The sequence below is a fragment of the Protobothrops mucrosquamatus genome, unplaced genomic scaffold (genome assembly GCF_001527695.2).
Source record: "Protobothrops mucrosquamatus isolate PMUCROS unplaced genomic scaffold, P.Mucros_1.0 scaffold212, whole genome shotgun sequence".
Lineage (NCBI taxonomy): Eukaryota > Metazoa > Chordata > Lepidosauria > Squamata > Viperidae > Protobothrops > Protobothrops mucrosquamatus.
Genome location: NW_015386566.1, coordinates 4,300 through 17,504, shown reverse-complemented (window position 1 = coordinate 17,504; position 13,205 = coordinate 4,300). Strand labels below are relative to the sequence as shown.

General features: G+C 41.7%; 1 protein-coding gene across 1 annotated transcript; it reads left to right on the top strand.

Moving 5' to 3' along the window:
* Positions 1 to 8,482: 8,482 nt before the first annotated feature.
* On the top strand, positions 8,483 to 12,080 carry LOC107285793 (olfactory receptor 2A12-like; the record flags this gene model as incomplete). Its single annotated transcript, XM_015814042.2, has 2 exons — positions 8,483 to 8,492; positions 11,254 to 12,080. Coding segments are annotated over 2 exons (837 nt in total), but the record flags the coding sequence as incomplete, so codon positions are not given.
* Positions 12,081 to 13,205: the final 1,125 nt, after the last annotated feature.

Sequence of the window (13,205 nt, the reverse complement as noted above, 5' to 3'; positions counted from 1 at the left end):
ACCTTTAAAAGCAAATGGGGACATTCGTATATGTGCAGACTACAAGTGCACACTTAACAAGGCCCTACAGCAACATGCATATCCAGTGCCTGTAGTGAGCCACATTTTGGCTTCCCTCAAAGAGGGAAAGATTTTTGCAAAGCTAGACCTGGCTCAAGCGTATCAACAATTGGCTGTTGATGATGCAGCAGCAGAGGCTCAGACTATTGTGACCCATAGAGGGGCTTTCAAGGTGAAGAGGTTGCAGTTTGGAGTGAATGTAGCCCCTGGCATTTTTCAGAGTCATGGAAAACACCCTGAGGGGTATTCCTGGTGTGTGTCCTTATTTTGATGACGTCCTCATCGCAGGGGATTCACCTCAAATTTTGGCAGAGAGGTTAAGGGCTGTTTTGCTTCGTTTCCGAAGAGCAGGCCTTAAGTTAAAAAAGGACAAATGTAAGATTGGTGTCCATTCTACTGATTTCCTGGGGTTCAGGATAGATGCTCAGGGCATCCACCCTTCTGATGCTAAGCTCAAAGCTATTCAGCAGGCCCCAAGCCCTAAGTCTAAGGGTGAATTACAAGCCTTTTTGGGCTTATTGAATTTCTATCATGCTTTTCTGCCTCATAAAGCTGCTATAGCTGAACCCCTACACAGACTTTTGGACAAACATGCCTGTTGGCAGTGGACCAAAGTCCATGAAGCCAGTTTCAATGAGGTTAAGGCCTTGCTTACATCCAATGCGGTGTTAGCTCACTTTAATGAGAAGTTACCAGTGTGCCTTGCTTGTGATGCTTCTCCCTATGGTGTGGGAGCTGTGCTTAGCCATCTGACGGCTGATGGGACTCAGATCCCTGTGGCATATTACTCTAGGACATTGTCTGCTGCTGAGCGCAACTATGCTCAAATTGACAAGGAAGCTTTGGCTATTGTGGCTGGAATTAAAAAATTCCATGATTTTATTTATGGCCGCCATTTTACGGTCTTTACTGACCACAAGCCTTTGCTGGGGTTGTTTACCACGTCCAAACAAACCCCACGCATCCTTTCCCCTCGAATGCTGCGATGGTCCATTTTTTTGTCAGCTTATGACTACATACTAGTTCACAAACCTGGAAAGGAAATGGGTCATGCTGATGGCCTAAGTAGACTGCTCTTGCCTGCTGTGGAGCCTGATCCTGCTCCTGCCGTTCATATCCTGTCCATTCAGGATTTGCCGGAGTCTCCCCTAAACGCTAGGGATGTGGCTGCTGAAACTGCCACTGATTACACGCTTAAATGCGTGCTAACATGGGTGCTGTCAGGATAGCCTGACAGGTGCCCAGAGGAGGATTTCCAACGCTTTTGGGTCAAGAGGCACGAGTTGTCCACGTTCAATGGCTGCCTCCTCTGGGGTTCTAGAGTTGTGATTCCAGCCTCATTGAGGTCTAGAATCTTAGTTTCTTTACATGAGGGTCACCCTGGGATTGTCAGGATGAAAGCGCTTGCGCGCAGCCATTTGTGATGGCCTGGCATAGATAAGGCCATTGAGGCCCAGGTACATGGGTGTCACACGTGTCAGCAGTCCAGGCCGGAAATGCCTCAGGCCTCTGTTCATAGGTGGGAGGAAACACACACCCCGTGGTCTAGAATACATATAGATTACGCTGGGCCTTTTCAGGGGCAATTCTTCCTGGTTGTTGTGGATAGCCATTCTAAGTGGCTGGAAGTTGTTCCTGTGTCATCCACCACTACTGCCAAGACCATCCAGGTGTTGAGAAGTATTTTTGCTGCCCATGGTCTTCCAGATGTCTTGGTTTCGGACAATGGTCCCCAATTTACTTCTGCTGAGTTTCAGGTTTTCCTACAAGCCAACATGATTCGTCACGCGACTTCAGCTCCATTCCACCCTTCCACCAACGGTCTGGCTGAACGGATGGTCCGCATCGCCAAGGATGCTCTCAAGAAACTGACTTATGGCAACTGGCATCACAGGTTGGCTGATTTTCTTATAGCCCATCGTACTACTCCGTGCACTGCCACGGGTAAGAGCCCGGCTGAACTCCGTTGGGGTCGCCAGCTTGTGACTAAACTTGACAGGTTGCATCCGGAGTGAGTAGCTTCACAGGTGTCCCATCCGCGTGCACCACGGATCCTTCACGTGGGTGATCCTGTCTGGACCAGGAATTACGGGCCTGGACACCTCTGGGTCCCTGCAGTGGTCTGCAAGGTCTCGGGGCCTCTGTCCTATGAAGTGTCTTTGGACGACGGTCGCGTCCTTTGCCGCCATATTGATCAGCTGCATGCGAGGCTGGACTCTTCTCATCTCCCTCCTCGGCCTTCTCTGGGGGGGGAGGAGGGGTGGGGAGTGCATTCTGGGGATCAGTATCAACAGCCGCCACTGGCTGTTGAGGACACCATGGGTACTCAACCCCCAAGTTCAGCAAGTGCTCCAAATAGGGATTCATGGGGCAGGGGGCAAACATACACCCCCACACTCACTCCAGCCTGAGAGTCACACCAGAGGTATCCTCACTATCCACAATTCAACAACAATACTCCAGACAGGGAGACTGACTGGGAGCATCCTCATAACTCACAGCATACAAGAGAGCAGGCACAACAGCTTGGGGACTTGCCTCTTTCAGCAATGGCTCACAGAAGGAAGTCCACACGCATTAGGGCTAACAGGGAGGTATCTCTGGACCCTATCACTACAGAAAGGAGCCAGGAAAATTACACCCCTTCAGGGAACAAGGAGATGAGTTCAGAGGGCTCAGCCAGCTTACTAACAGGCAGGTCGACCAGGTACGGGGAACAGCAAAGTCCTGGCCTCCTGAGCTTGGGAGGCGAGCAGGGAGGTCAGGCAGTAGTCATAGGGCAGCCTGAGATAAGACGGCAGCCACATTTTAATTCACCTAGTGTGGAAAGCAATGGAGGGGACCATTCAATCTCCCCAGGTCCGAGAAGGTCGCTACGAGTCAAAGGCCTGCCCAAGTACCTTGCAGATTACGTCAGGTGAGCAAGGGTTAGAGGGACCTGGACAACAGGTCCAGGTTGGTTAGATCACAGGAAAAAAAGGAGCTTGGGGTTCATTTATTCTCAAAACGATAGCATTACCTATGCTCTTCCACACTCTGTGCATTTGATGCAAAAGTTAGTAAACACATACTCTACCAGAGGTGACGTACATGTTGGCTGCAACATTGTCTTATCTAGGGGGGAAGGGTGTTGTGTCCTGAGCCTGCAGAAGCAGGCTCGGAACGCTGCAAGAGTCCTGGGCATTGCAAAAGCTGCCTGGGACCAGACTGAGTGGCGCCAGCCTTGCGCGCATGTGCAAGGTGGGAAAAGAGTGCCTGCTATTGGTTGTGGTTGCCCGGGGATCTGAGAGTATAAAAAGAGGCATGTGTGCCTCTGCTCTTGGTTGGTAGTTGTGACTGAGAGAAAATAAAGATCTGTTCTGTAACATGAATTGCCTCCTTCGCCATTTATCTCCGGACTTAACAGCAGGGGTCCCCAAACCCCGGTCCTTGGACTGGTACCGGGCTGTGACATGCCAGCAACCGGTCCGTACAAACAAGCAAAGCCCCATCCGTGAGATGCAGGCAGCACACAAAACCATGCACCCTCTGGACCGTGAAAAAACCTCTCTCCACGGAACCGATCCCTGGTGCCCAAAAGGTTGGGGACCTCTGCTCTAAAGGATAGAAAGATGGAAAGCCTTGTCTAATAAATGGTGGAGAGTATTGGAAAGGGAATAAAATCCACACCATTCCGGACAATTGCTTAGCAGCAGTTCCAACAAGGCAATTGTATTCTCTTTCATTGCAAAGAGCAGCCCCAAGTGAAGCCACCTGCAGGAGTCCAACTGAGTGATGCCAAAGAATGGATCACTCGTCCAGGAATAGCATATCCCCTAAAATGGTCAAAAGCTCTATAAGGCGCTGTGGAAGCTGTTTCTACCTGCTCTTTCAGCAGAAGCTATGAACCTTCAGAGTAGCTTTCAGGGAAAGTGTAAGCCCTTCTAGAGCAATAGACGGAATATCCATGGCTTCTGTATTGACAGTAATTTTGTCTTGCTAGGATTCAGCCAGTTTCATCCCATCCAGTACCTCATGGACTCTAGCAATTCTCCACTATATCTCCAGCTCAGCCTGGGATAGAAATGCAAAGCTAGATATCATCATGTTGATACCAAATACTCGATGGGTAGTTATTCCAAAGAGTTTGTGCAGAAGTTAAACAAGATGTGAGAGGATCAATTTCTGGGGTCCTCCAGACTGGGGTGCCCTAGGGCAAAACCACTCCTCCTGCAACTAAATCAGAAGGAACTTCCAGGAAAGATCAGAACTCTTGCAGAACAGTTTCTTCAATCTGCAACCCTCACAGATGGCCCAAATGAATGCCATGATTAATTGTATTAAATAATACTGAGAAATATACTTAAAAAGAACAGATGTACTGTGCTCCTGAAAGACTTGCTACAGGTTATCCACAAGAACAACCAATCTGGTTTGAGTTTTTTGTGTTCAACTACAGTATTTTCCCAAAAGGATAAGTACCAATTAGCCAGTATTTCTTTAAATTCTAGACCAGTGGTGGCGAACCTATGGCACGGGTGGTGGCACTTGGAGCTCTCTCTGTGGGCACATGTGCCGTTGCCCCAGCCTTGCTTCCCCCTGTGACCCCCTCTTCTCCAGAAGCCCCCCTGAAGGAGACTCGCCCGTGAGCGTGGCCCACACAGAGCAGCACAGCCAAGGACATGGCAGCCAGGCAGTGTAGACAAAACTCTGCCCTCACACCCCATCGTGCACAGTTGATGCTGCAGGGAGTGGGCAGAGGGTGTGGCCGCCATAGTGCTGCTGGACTGCCTGGGCGGGCCCTGGAGGCGGTGAGTGGTCCTGTGGGCAGGCGGGGTGGGGGATGGGAGGGCAGAGTGGGGGTGGGGCCAGTTTTTGGGCACTCGATCTCTAAAAGGTTCGCCATCACTGTTCTAGACAGACAAATTGGAAATATGGTAGGGATTATTTGTATTTTTGTCTCCCAGTAGATTTGAAAACAGCCAACAAATTGTAGGCGTGTTTAACCTGGATTAACTGGATTGGCAGATGAGTGGACCAATTCTCAAAATTCCCTAGCCAGTACGTCTGGTTGAGGAATTCTGGGAGTTTAAGTACACTCAAAGTTGCTAAAACTGAGAAACACTGGTCTAGATGCAAGAGAAAGTCTCCAGGGCAGCACATAGCAATTTTTGTTATGAACTTGAGGTCTCCTTCGGAAGAAGCATGTGTTTTGCCACTGGAGTACTAGTTCCTCCCAGAGCAACAGACATTTAAAACTGAATTGAAGAAGTCTCTCTGCCCGTAAATGAAAGCAGGAAGGAATACTGGATGTAATACAGGCAAAAACAGAATAAACCTTTCCACAACATTACAACTAACAGGTGGGTACATTTCAGTACAGTCTTTGTATTTTTAATTGAAAATCAATACAATATTTTAGCAAAAGTTTTAAAATATACATTTTAAATATGAAATAGAATACAGTACCAACAGAAAAAAGATAGTGAATATACAAGAAAAATATATACCTAGATATATTATGATTGAGATAAACTAAACATCACAAAAAGAGAAAACAAGTTAATAGAAAAAATGATTTTAAAGAGCTATATTATTATAGCCACTAATAATACAACAGAATTAATTCAGCCCTTATCTTTATCATTAAATCTATGCCATAGAGATACATATTACTTCACTTCTCATCTCTGGAACACAGAGTGTTTTCAAAAATAGACAACATACTTAAGCTAGGATCCATTTTTAAAATTAGGAAGGCAGATTTCTTTACATGAAGGTAAAATTATCTTGTCATGCTGAATTTCAATAGAGCCAAAACTCTTTAGGAGACGAGAGATTCCATTCTTTATGTATACAGTTTTATATTAATATCCTTCACTTTATTTCTTCCCAAAATTATTCTAATGGATGTAATAATGTGAAACCAAACTGATTCTAGCTGGACAGGATCAGTTCATAAGAATTTTCAAATTTCTTGCTATGCCAACAGACAAAAATCTAACATATCACCCTTTTCAAAAATACTTTGAGAGGTCCAATAAACATGATGATGATGATGATGATGATGATGATGATGATGATGATGATGATGATGATGATGATGATGATAATAATAATAATAATAATAATAATAATAATAATAATAATAATAATAATAATAATAATAATAATAATAATAATAATGTTGGAAGGGACCTTGGAGGTCATCGAGTCCAACCCCCTGCTCAGGCAGGAAATCCTATACCATTTCTGACAGATGGCTGTCCAGTCTCTTCTTAAAAACTTCCAGTGTTGGAGCATTCACCGCTTCTGGAGGCAGGTTGTTCCATTGGTTAATTGTTTTAACTGTCAGGAAATGTCTCCTTAGTTCTAGGTTGCTTCTCTCCTTGATTAGTTTCCATCCGTTGCTTCTTGTCCTGCCCTCAGGCACTTTGGAGAATAGCTTGACTCCCTCTTCTTTGTGGTAGCCCCTGAGATATTGGAACACTGCTATCATGTCCTCCCTCGTCCTTCTCTTCGTTAAACTAGACATACCCAATTCCAGCAACCGTTCATCATATGTTTTAGCTTTCAGTCCCCTAATCATCTTTGTTGCTCTTCTCTGTACTCTTTCTTGAATCTCAGCATCTTTTTTACATCGTGGTGACCAAAACTGGATGCAGTATTCCAAGTGTGGCCTTACCAAGGCATTGTAAAGTGGTATTAATACTTCACATGATCTTGATTCTATCCCTCTGTTAATGCAGCCCAGCACTGAGTTGGCTTTTTTGGCAGCTGCAGCACACTGCTGGCTCATATTTAAGTGATTGTCCACTAGGACTCCGAGATCTCTCTCACAGTTACTACTATTGAGCAAGGTACTCCCTATACTATACCTGTACATTTGGTTTTTCTTGCCTAAATGTAGAACCTTACTTTTTTCACCATTGAATTTCATTTTGTTAGATATTTTTGAGGAATTAGTATTATAAATCATAAGAATTATATGGTTGTTGAATCATTGATTCTCCAAAATTTGGTATTATCATTTTTATTACAAAATAGAGATATATAACTAATACTGGCTTTCATTTACTTTTAAATTCCTATTAATATTGAATTTTGGTTTTATTCAAGTACTACTTCTGTTAAAGATATTTAAACTGTAGGTATCTTGTTAAGAAAAAATGTAGGGAAGTCACATCTCTCAATATCTTCAAAATAATCATTAGGAATCTATTTAAAGTATTGATCCCTTGTTTGGTCTAAGCATTCTAATAAATATTTTACTAAATCTTTGCACTATTTTCAAATTTGTGTCATTCACCACAACAATTTCTCATGATTTGGAATCAAAACATCAGTATTTAAGGAAGGAAGGAAGGAAGGAAGGAAGGAAGGAAGGAAGGAAGGAAGGAAGGAAGGAAGATTTCTATTTAATGTACCTGGATCCTAAAATGTGTTAAATTTTCAGAACTGTAACAAACTTACTTTCCAAAAAGACCCATGGAGAAGAATATTCATAACTTTTTTTTCTAAAAAAATTTGTTGTTAAAATAAATGCCCAAATATGTAGTTGAGGCTTAGTCTATAGCCATGATAATTGTAAGTAACCTCAATTTAGCCAATTTAGCCAAGAATACTCAAGGGCTTTAGCCTGCCATAAAACATTTTCTCAATAACTCTTTATGTATGAAAATATCTAATGGGGTTAATATTGGTTACTTTAATATATATTAAGCTCCATGTAATACTTGTTTTGATAACTGTACTAAGTATATTAAATGCAATATTATTGTACAGTCCACTGAGCCATTCCTGCTTCCTGGTGACCACATGGAAAAGTCCCTACAGTTTTCTTGGGAACATTTCCAGAAGTAACTTCCTAGAGCTGACAACTGAGGGATAATGAGAAGCCCAAAGTTACCATATGTAGATTAGATTAGAATTCATGCTCTCCTGGCTTCTGGTCCAGCACCTTAAACAAGGGAGCAAACACTGGAGAAGAATAACTCCTTCCAAATTTACTTAACCTCCACGTTTCTTTATCCAAAGTGTGGGGTCTGATAAAGTATTTACGGTTTATCCTTCTGGCATTAAATATAGGTAAAGCTATGTAAAAACAGAAGGACATATTGCTGATATGATTTGAAACAATGGGAATCAAGATATTAACATAATTCAATCCCAGATTTATAATAATAATAATAATAATAATAATAATAATAATAATAATAATAATAATAATAATAATAATAATAATAATAATAATAATAATAAAGTTGGAAGGGACCTTAGAGGTCATCAAGTCCAACCCCCTGCTCAGGCAGGAAACCCTACACCATTTCGGACAAATGGCTGTCCAGGCTTTTCTTAAAAACTTCCAGTGTTGGAGCATTCACCGCTTCTGGAAGCAGGTTGTTCCATTGGTTAATTGTTCTAAGTGTCAGGAAGTTTCTCCTTAGTTCTAGGTTGCTTCTCTCCTTGATTAGTTTCCATTCGTTGCTTCTTGTCCTGCCTTTTGGTGCTTTGGAGAATAGCTTGACTCCCTCTTCTTTGTGGCAGCCCCTGAGATATTGGAACACTGCTATCATGTCACCCCTCGTCCTTCTCTTCGTTAAACTAGACATACCCAATTCCAGCAACCGTTCCTCATATGTTTTAGCCTCCAGTCCCCTAATCATCTTGCTCTTCTCTGTACTCTTTCTAGAATGAATACATAAATAAGTAAAAGCATATCATAATCAGTTGGATTTAATGGAAGTAAAGGATACTTATAAGTTGAACATTATTAAACAGAAACATTTTGAGAAAGGTAAGGATGAAGATAAAGTAAGGCTTATGAAGTGCAGAAGAAATACAGTAAAAGAATCGTTACCTCCATTTGGGATGGAATGAGATAAGTTTTTACAACAAAGAAAATGAGGAAGCAGTTTTAAATATTATTTTACATTATAAAATAAACAGAAATCTGATCTGGAAAAGGATCAGACAATATTTGAACAAAACTTTGCTTGCAAAATTTGCTGATCTCAAAAAGAAGTTTTTAATTATCCTGTAACTAAAATTGAAACTAACTAACGAGTCAAAGAGATTTTAGAAACCTGTGTCTATTTTTTTTAATAATTTTAGCAAATAGTCAAAATGTATGTGTCATGAATTTAAATTGGAGATATATACATTTTATTTAAAGTATGTACTGACATAAAAGTCTAACATTTTATTCCATAGTTAGGAACCTTTGATTTAAGAATACAGAGTAAAAATTCTTACTTGTGTCTTGTTTTCCCCATTTTGTACAGTACATGAATGCCAAATTTTCTAACTGAACTTAGACAGATAGAAAATTTAGCATGCAGACAGGAAGGAACATCTATGAAGAACTGCATAGCAAGCAGGCAACCTAAAGGAAGGTTTAAAGCCATCATTTTCTTTCTTTCTGCAAAACATAGTAATTGGGTTTCTATTCTCTCAATGAATCTACACAAAATAGGTGAAGTCTTACAATTCTTACAGAATTGTGTAACGGGTGGAAACTAATGGGTGGAAACTAACCAAAGAGAGAAGCAACCTAGAACTAAGGAGAAACTTCCTGACAGTTAGAACAATTAACCAGTGGAACAACCTGCCTCCAGAAGCGGTGAATGCGCCAACACTGGAAGTTTTTAAGAAGAAACTGGACAGCAATTTGTCCGAAATGGTATAGGGTTTCCTGCCTGAGCAGGGGGTTGGACTAGATGACCTCCAACTTTATCGTTATCATTATCACTATTATTATTATTATTATTATTATTATTATTATTATTATTATTATTATTATTATTATTGATTTATTCTGCAATCATTTTTTTTGACATTAAAAAATGCAGATGGAGAAGAATTCACAGAACAAAAAAAAGTCTGTAATGAAAGTAAATTGATGTTTGGGCCGGAAAATTTGGTTTTCTAGACTAAAATCTGCATAAAATATTTTAAGTTGTTGCATTTCTCTTCAAACTTAACCAATGACCAAATATATGTATGTACGGTATGTATTTTAGTAAATTCCCATTATTCCTAGAGAACAGCAAATCTCTCATGTACACTAATTGTCATGGTCCCTTGATGCACTGCTTTATTTTATTAGACAGACATAAAGTTTTGATGAAATAAATGGGGCTATGTTATGTTTGCATTGAATATGCTCCCCCCACATTTTATTATCTTTATTGCATTTCATTAGAACAATTTGTTTCTAATTCTTTCAGTTGGCTTTGCTTTGGATGACTAACATTTCTGCTGATTATGAAGAGATATTTGGTTTTCTATTTGTTTATTAGTTGTTGTATGCCACCCAGAGTCACTTTATTGTAAGATGGATGGTCATATCAATGTGACAAATACATAAATAACTACATAAGTTACTGATATGAAATGGACTAACAACACTGCAGGAAAAAATGGGTTTCATAGTGATAAATAGAGAAAAAAAGAAATGCATGTAGATCAAGGATATTTGGTAAATGTAAATACTAAAAAGCAGAGACATCACCCTGCCAACAAAAGTACGTATAGTCAAGGTCATGGTTTTCCCAGTTGCAGTGTATGGCTGTGAAAGTTGGACCATAAGAAAGGCTGAGCGCAAAAGAATGTAGGCCTTTGAACTATGGTGCTGGAGAAGACTCCTGTGAGTCCCCTGGACTGCAAGGCAATCAAACCGGTCAGTCCTAGCGGAGATCAACCTTGACTGCTCTTTAGAAGGCCAGATCCTGAAGTTGAAACTCAAGTATTTTGGCCACCTAATGAGAAGGAAGGACTCACTGGAGAAGGGCCTAATGCTGGGGCAATAGAAGAAGGGGATGACAGAGAATGAGCTGGCTGGCTGGAGTCACTGAAGCAGTAGGCGTGAGCTTAAATGGACTCCAGAAGATGGTAGAGGACAGGAAGGCCTGGAGAAACGTTGTCCATGGGGTCGCAATGGGTCGGACACGACTTTGCAGCTAACAACAACCATTTAACCCTATCTTTTATAGGAATAATTGCATTTCAGATATTGAGTCTATTTCTTTTTTTTACAGCAGTGGATGTGATTGATATTCATTGCTCCAGACATACTGTAGTTGACAGAATTTCCCTCTTGTGCATGTAAAATGAGACCGGGAAGCTATAATCAAACTTATGCGTCTGAATTCCATCTGCTTGGCCTTTCCAGAAGCTTGAAGATCCGTCTTTTATTGCTTGGACTTTTCTCAGTTGTCTATGCTCTCACTCTCGTGGGCAACACAATCATCTTAATGCTCATATGGTTGGATGCCCAACTCCACACCCCCATGTATTTCTTCCTGAGCCATCTGGCCTGTGTGGACCTCTGCTATACTTCCAGCACCGTTCCCCAGATGCTGACCAACCTTCAAAGCCCAGGACAAGCCATCTCAGTGGTTGGATGTGCCATGCAGATGTACATCTTTCTGGCCTTGGCCACAGCAGAGTGTTTTCTCCTGGCAGTGATGGCCTATGATAGATATGTGGCAATATGCCATCCACTGCACTACACAGTCCTCATGAACAAAAGAATGTGCATCTTTATGGCCATGACATGCTGGACTAGTGGCCTTGTCCTCCCAGTGGCCCATATAGTTCTCACTTGGCAGTTGCCATTCTGTGGCTCTAACCTGATAGATCACTATTTTTGTGAAATGCCAGCTTTGCTGAAGCTGGCATGTGCTGATACCAGAGTTATTGAAAAGATTACCTCTGTGGGGTGCATTTTTACCTTGCTTATTCCTATCACTTTTATCACAATGACTTATATCCGCATTCTAGCAGCCATCTTGAAAATCCAATCCACACAAGGGCAGCACAAAGCTGTCTCCACATGTGGTTCCCATATGATAGTTGTAGCATTTTTCTATGGCAGTGCCATAATTATGTACATGAGACCTGAATCCAGTCACTCTCCAGGCCAGGACAAAATGATTTCTCTGTTTTATAGCATTGTCATTCCTTTGTGCAATCCCATTATTTACAGTTTGAAGAATAAGGATATGAAAACAGCTTTGGCTAAAATCCTGCAGTTCTGAAAGCTTTGTGGAGTGCCAAACAAACAAATAAGATGCATTGTAGTGGTCTATAAACTCTGGTCTGTTTCTTCTTTTGGGCAACAGTTCTTTATGGTTTCAGGCAGGATCTTTCTGCTAACTTTTATTGTCACTTTTTTATATATATTATTCTGTCGGTCTTTTATTTTTATTTTCTACTATTACTATTGTTTTAATGCTTTTATTTGCAGGTCTGTGACCGTGATAAAGATTGATTGATAGGGATTACAGGGTCGTAAAAAGGGAGTTTTACTCATGATAAAGACTTAATTTGAAATCTTCTAGGATAGTGGTGGCGAACCTTTTAGAGACTGAGTGCCCAAACTGCAATTCGAAACCCACTTATGCATCACCGGGTGCCGGGGGTGTGGCCACCGAGTGGGTGTGGCTATGGTGGTCATGCTGCATGGGTGGGCGTGGCACATGTGCAGCTTTGTGGAGAGCTGTGCATGCGTGGAGAGGAGGAGGGAGCAGCTCAGCGCAGCAAAGGCTTGCGTGCCACCAGAGACGGCTCCGCGTGCCACCTGTGGCATGCATACCATAGGTTTGCCACCACGGTTCTAGGAAATAGTTGTTCAGATTTGTGATCCCATTCTTTCTAGAATTAAGTGAGAATCTACTTGAAAATTTTGAAACAAAAACTTCAGTCATTACATTCATTAAATAAATGTTTACTGAAAAAAATACTGTAGTGCAGTAGCAACAGGAGCTGACATGTACTGAGGTTACTTAAATAAATTGGAGATTTGCAATATAATGCTACTATTTTGTTCTGGTTTCTCAGGGCATACCTTCATAGGATCTTTGCACCACTCCGAGATAAATTTTGCATCGATTTGAACTCTGCAATTGTCATTAGGGCTCAGCTCCTGAGCTGATTTATTTCTACTTGCGACACGGTGGTTTCCTTACAGGTGCCCCTCATGCTAGGGATTCATTGGCTGTGGCTACCTAATCCAGGTGTGCACTGGAAACCAGAAACGATTTCTTTCCTTTACCAAAATATCAACAACACACTGAGAGGTCTTTATGCTTTTATTTGAAGCATGCTGTAAGGGACAGAAAGATGGAAAGCCTTGTCTAATAAATGGTGGAGAGTATTGGAAA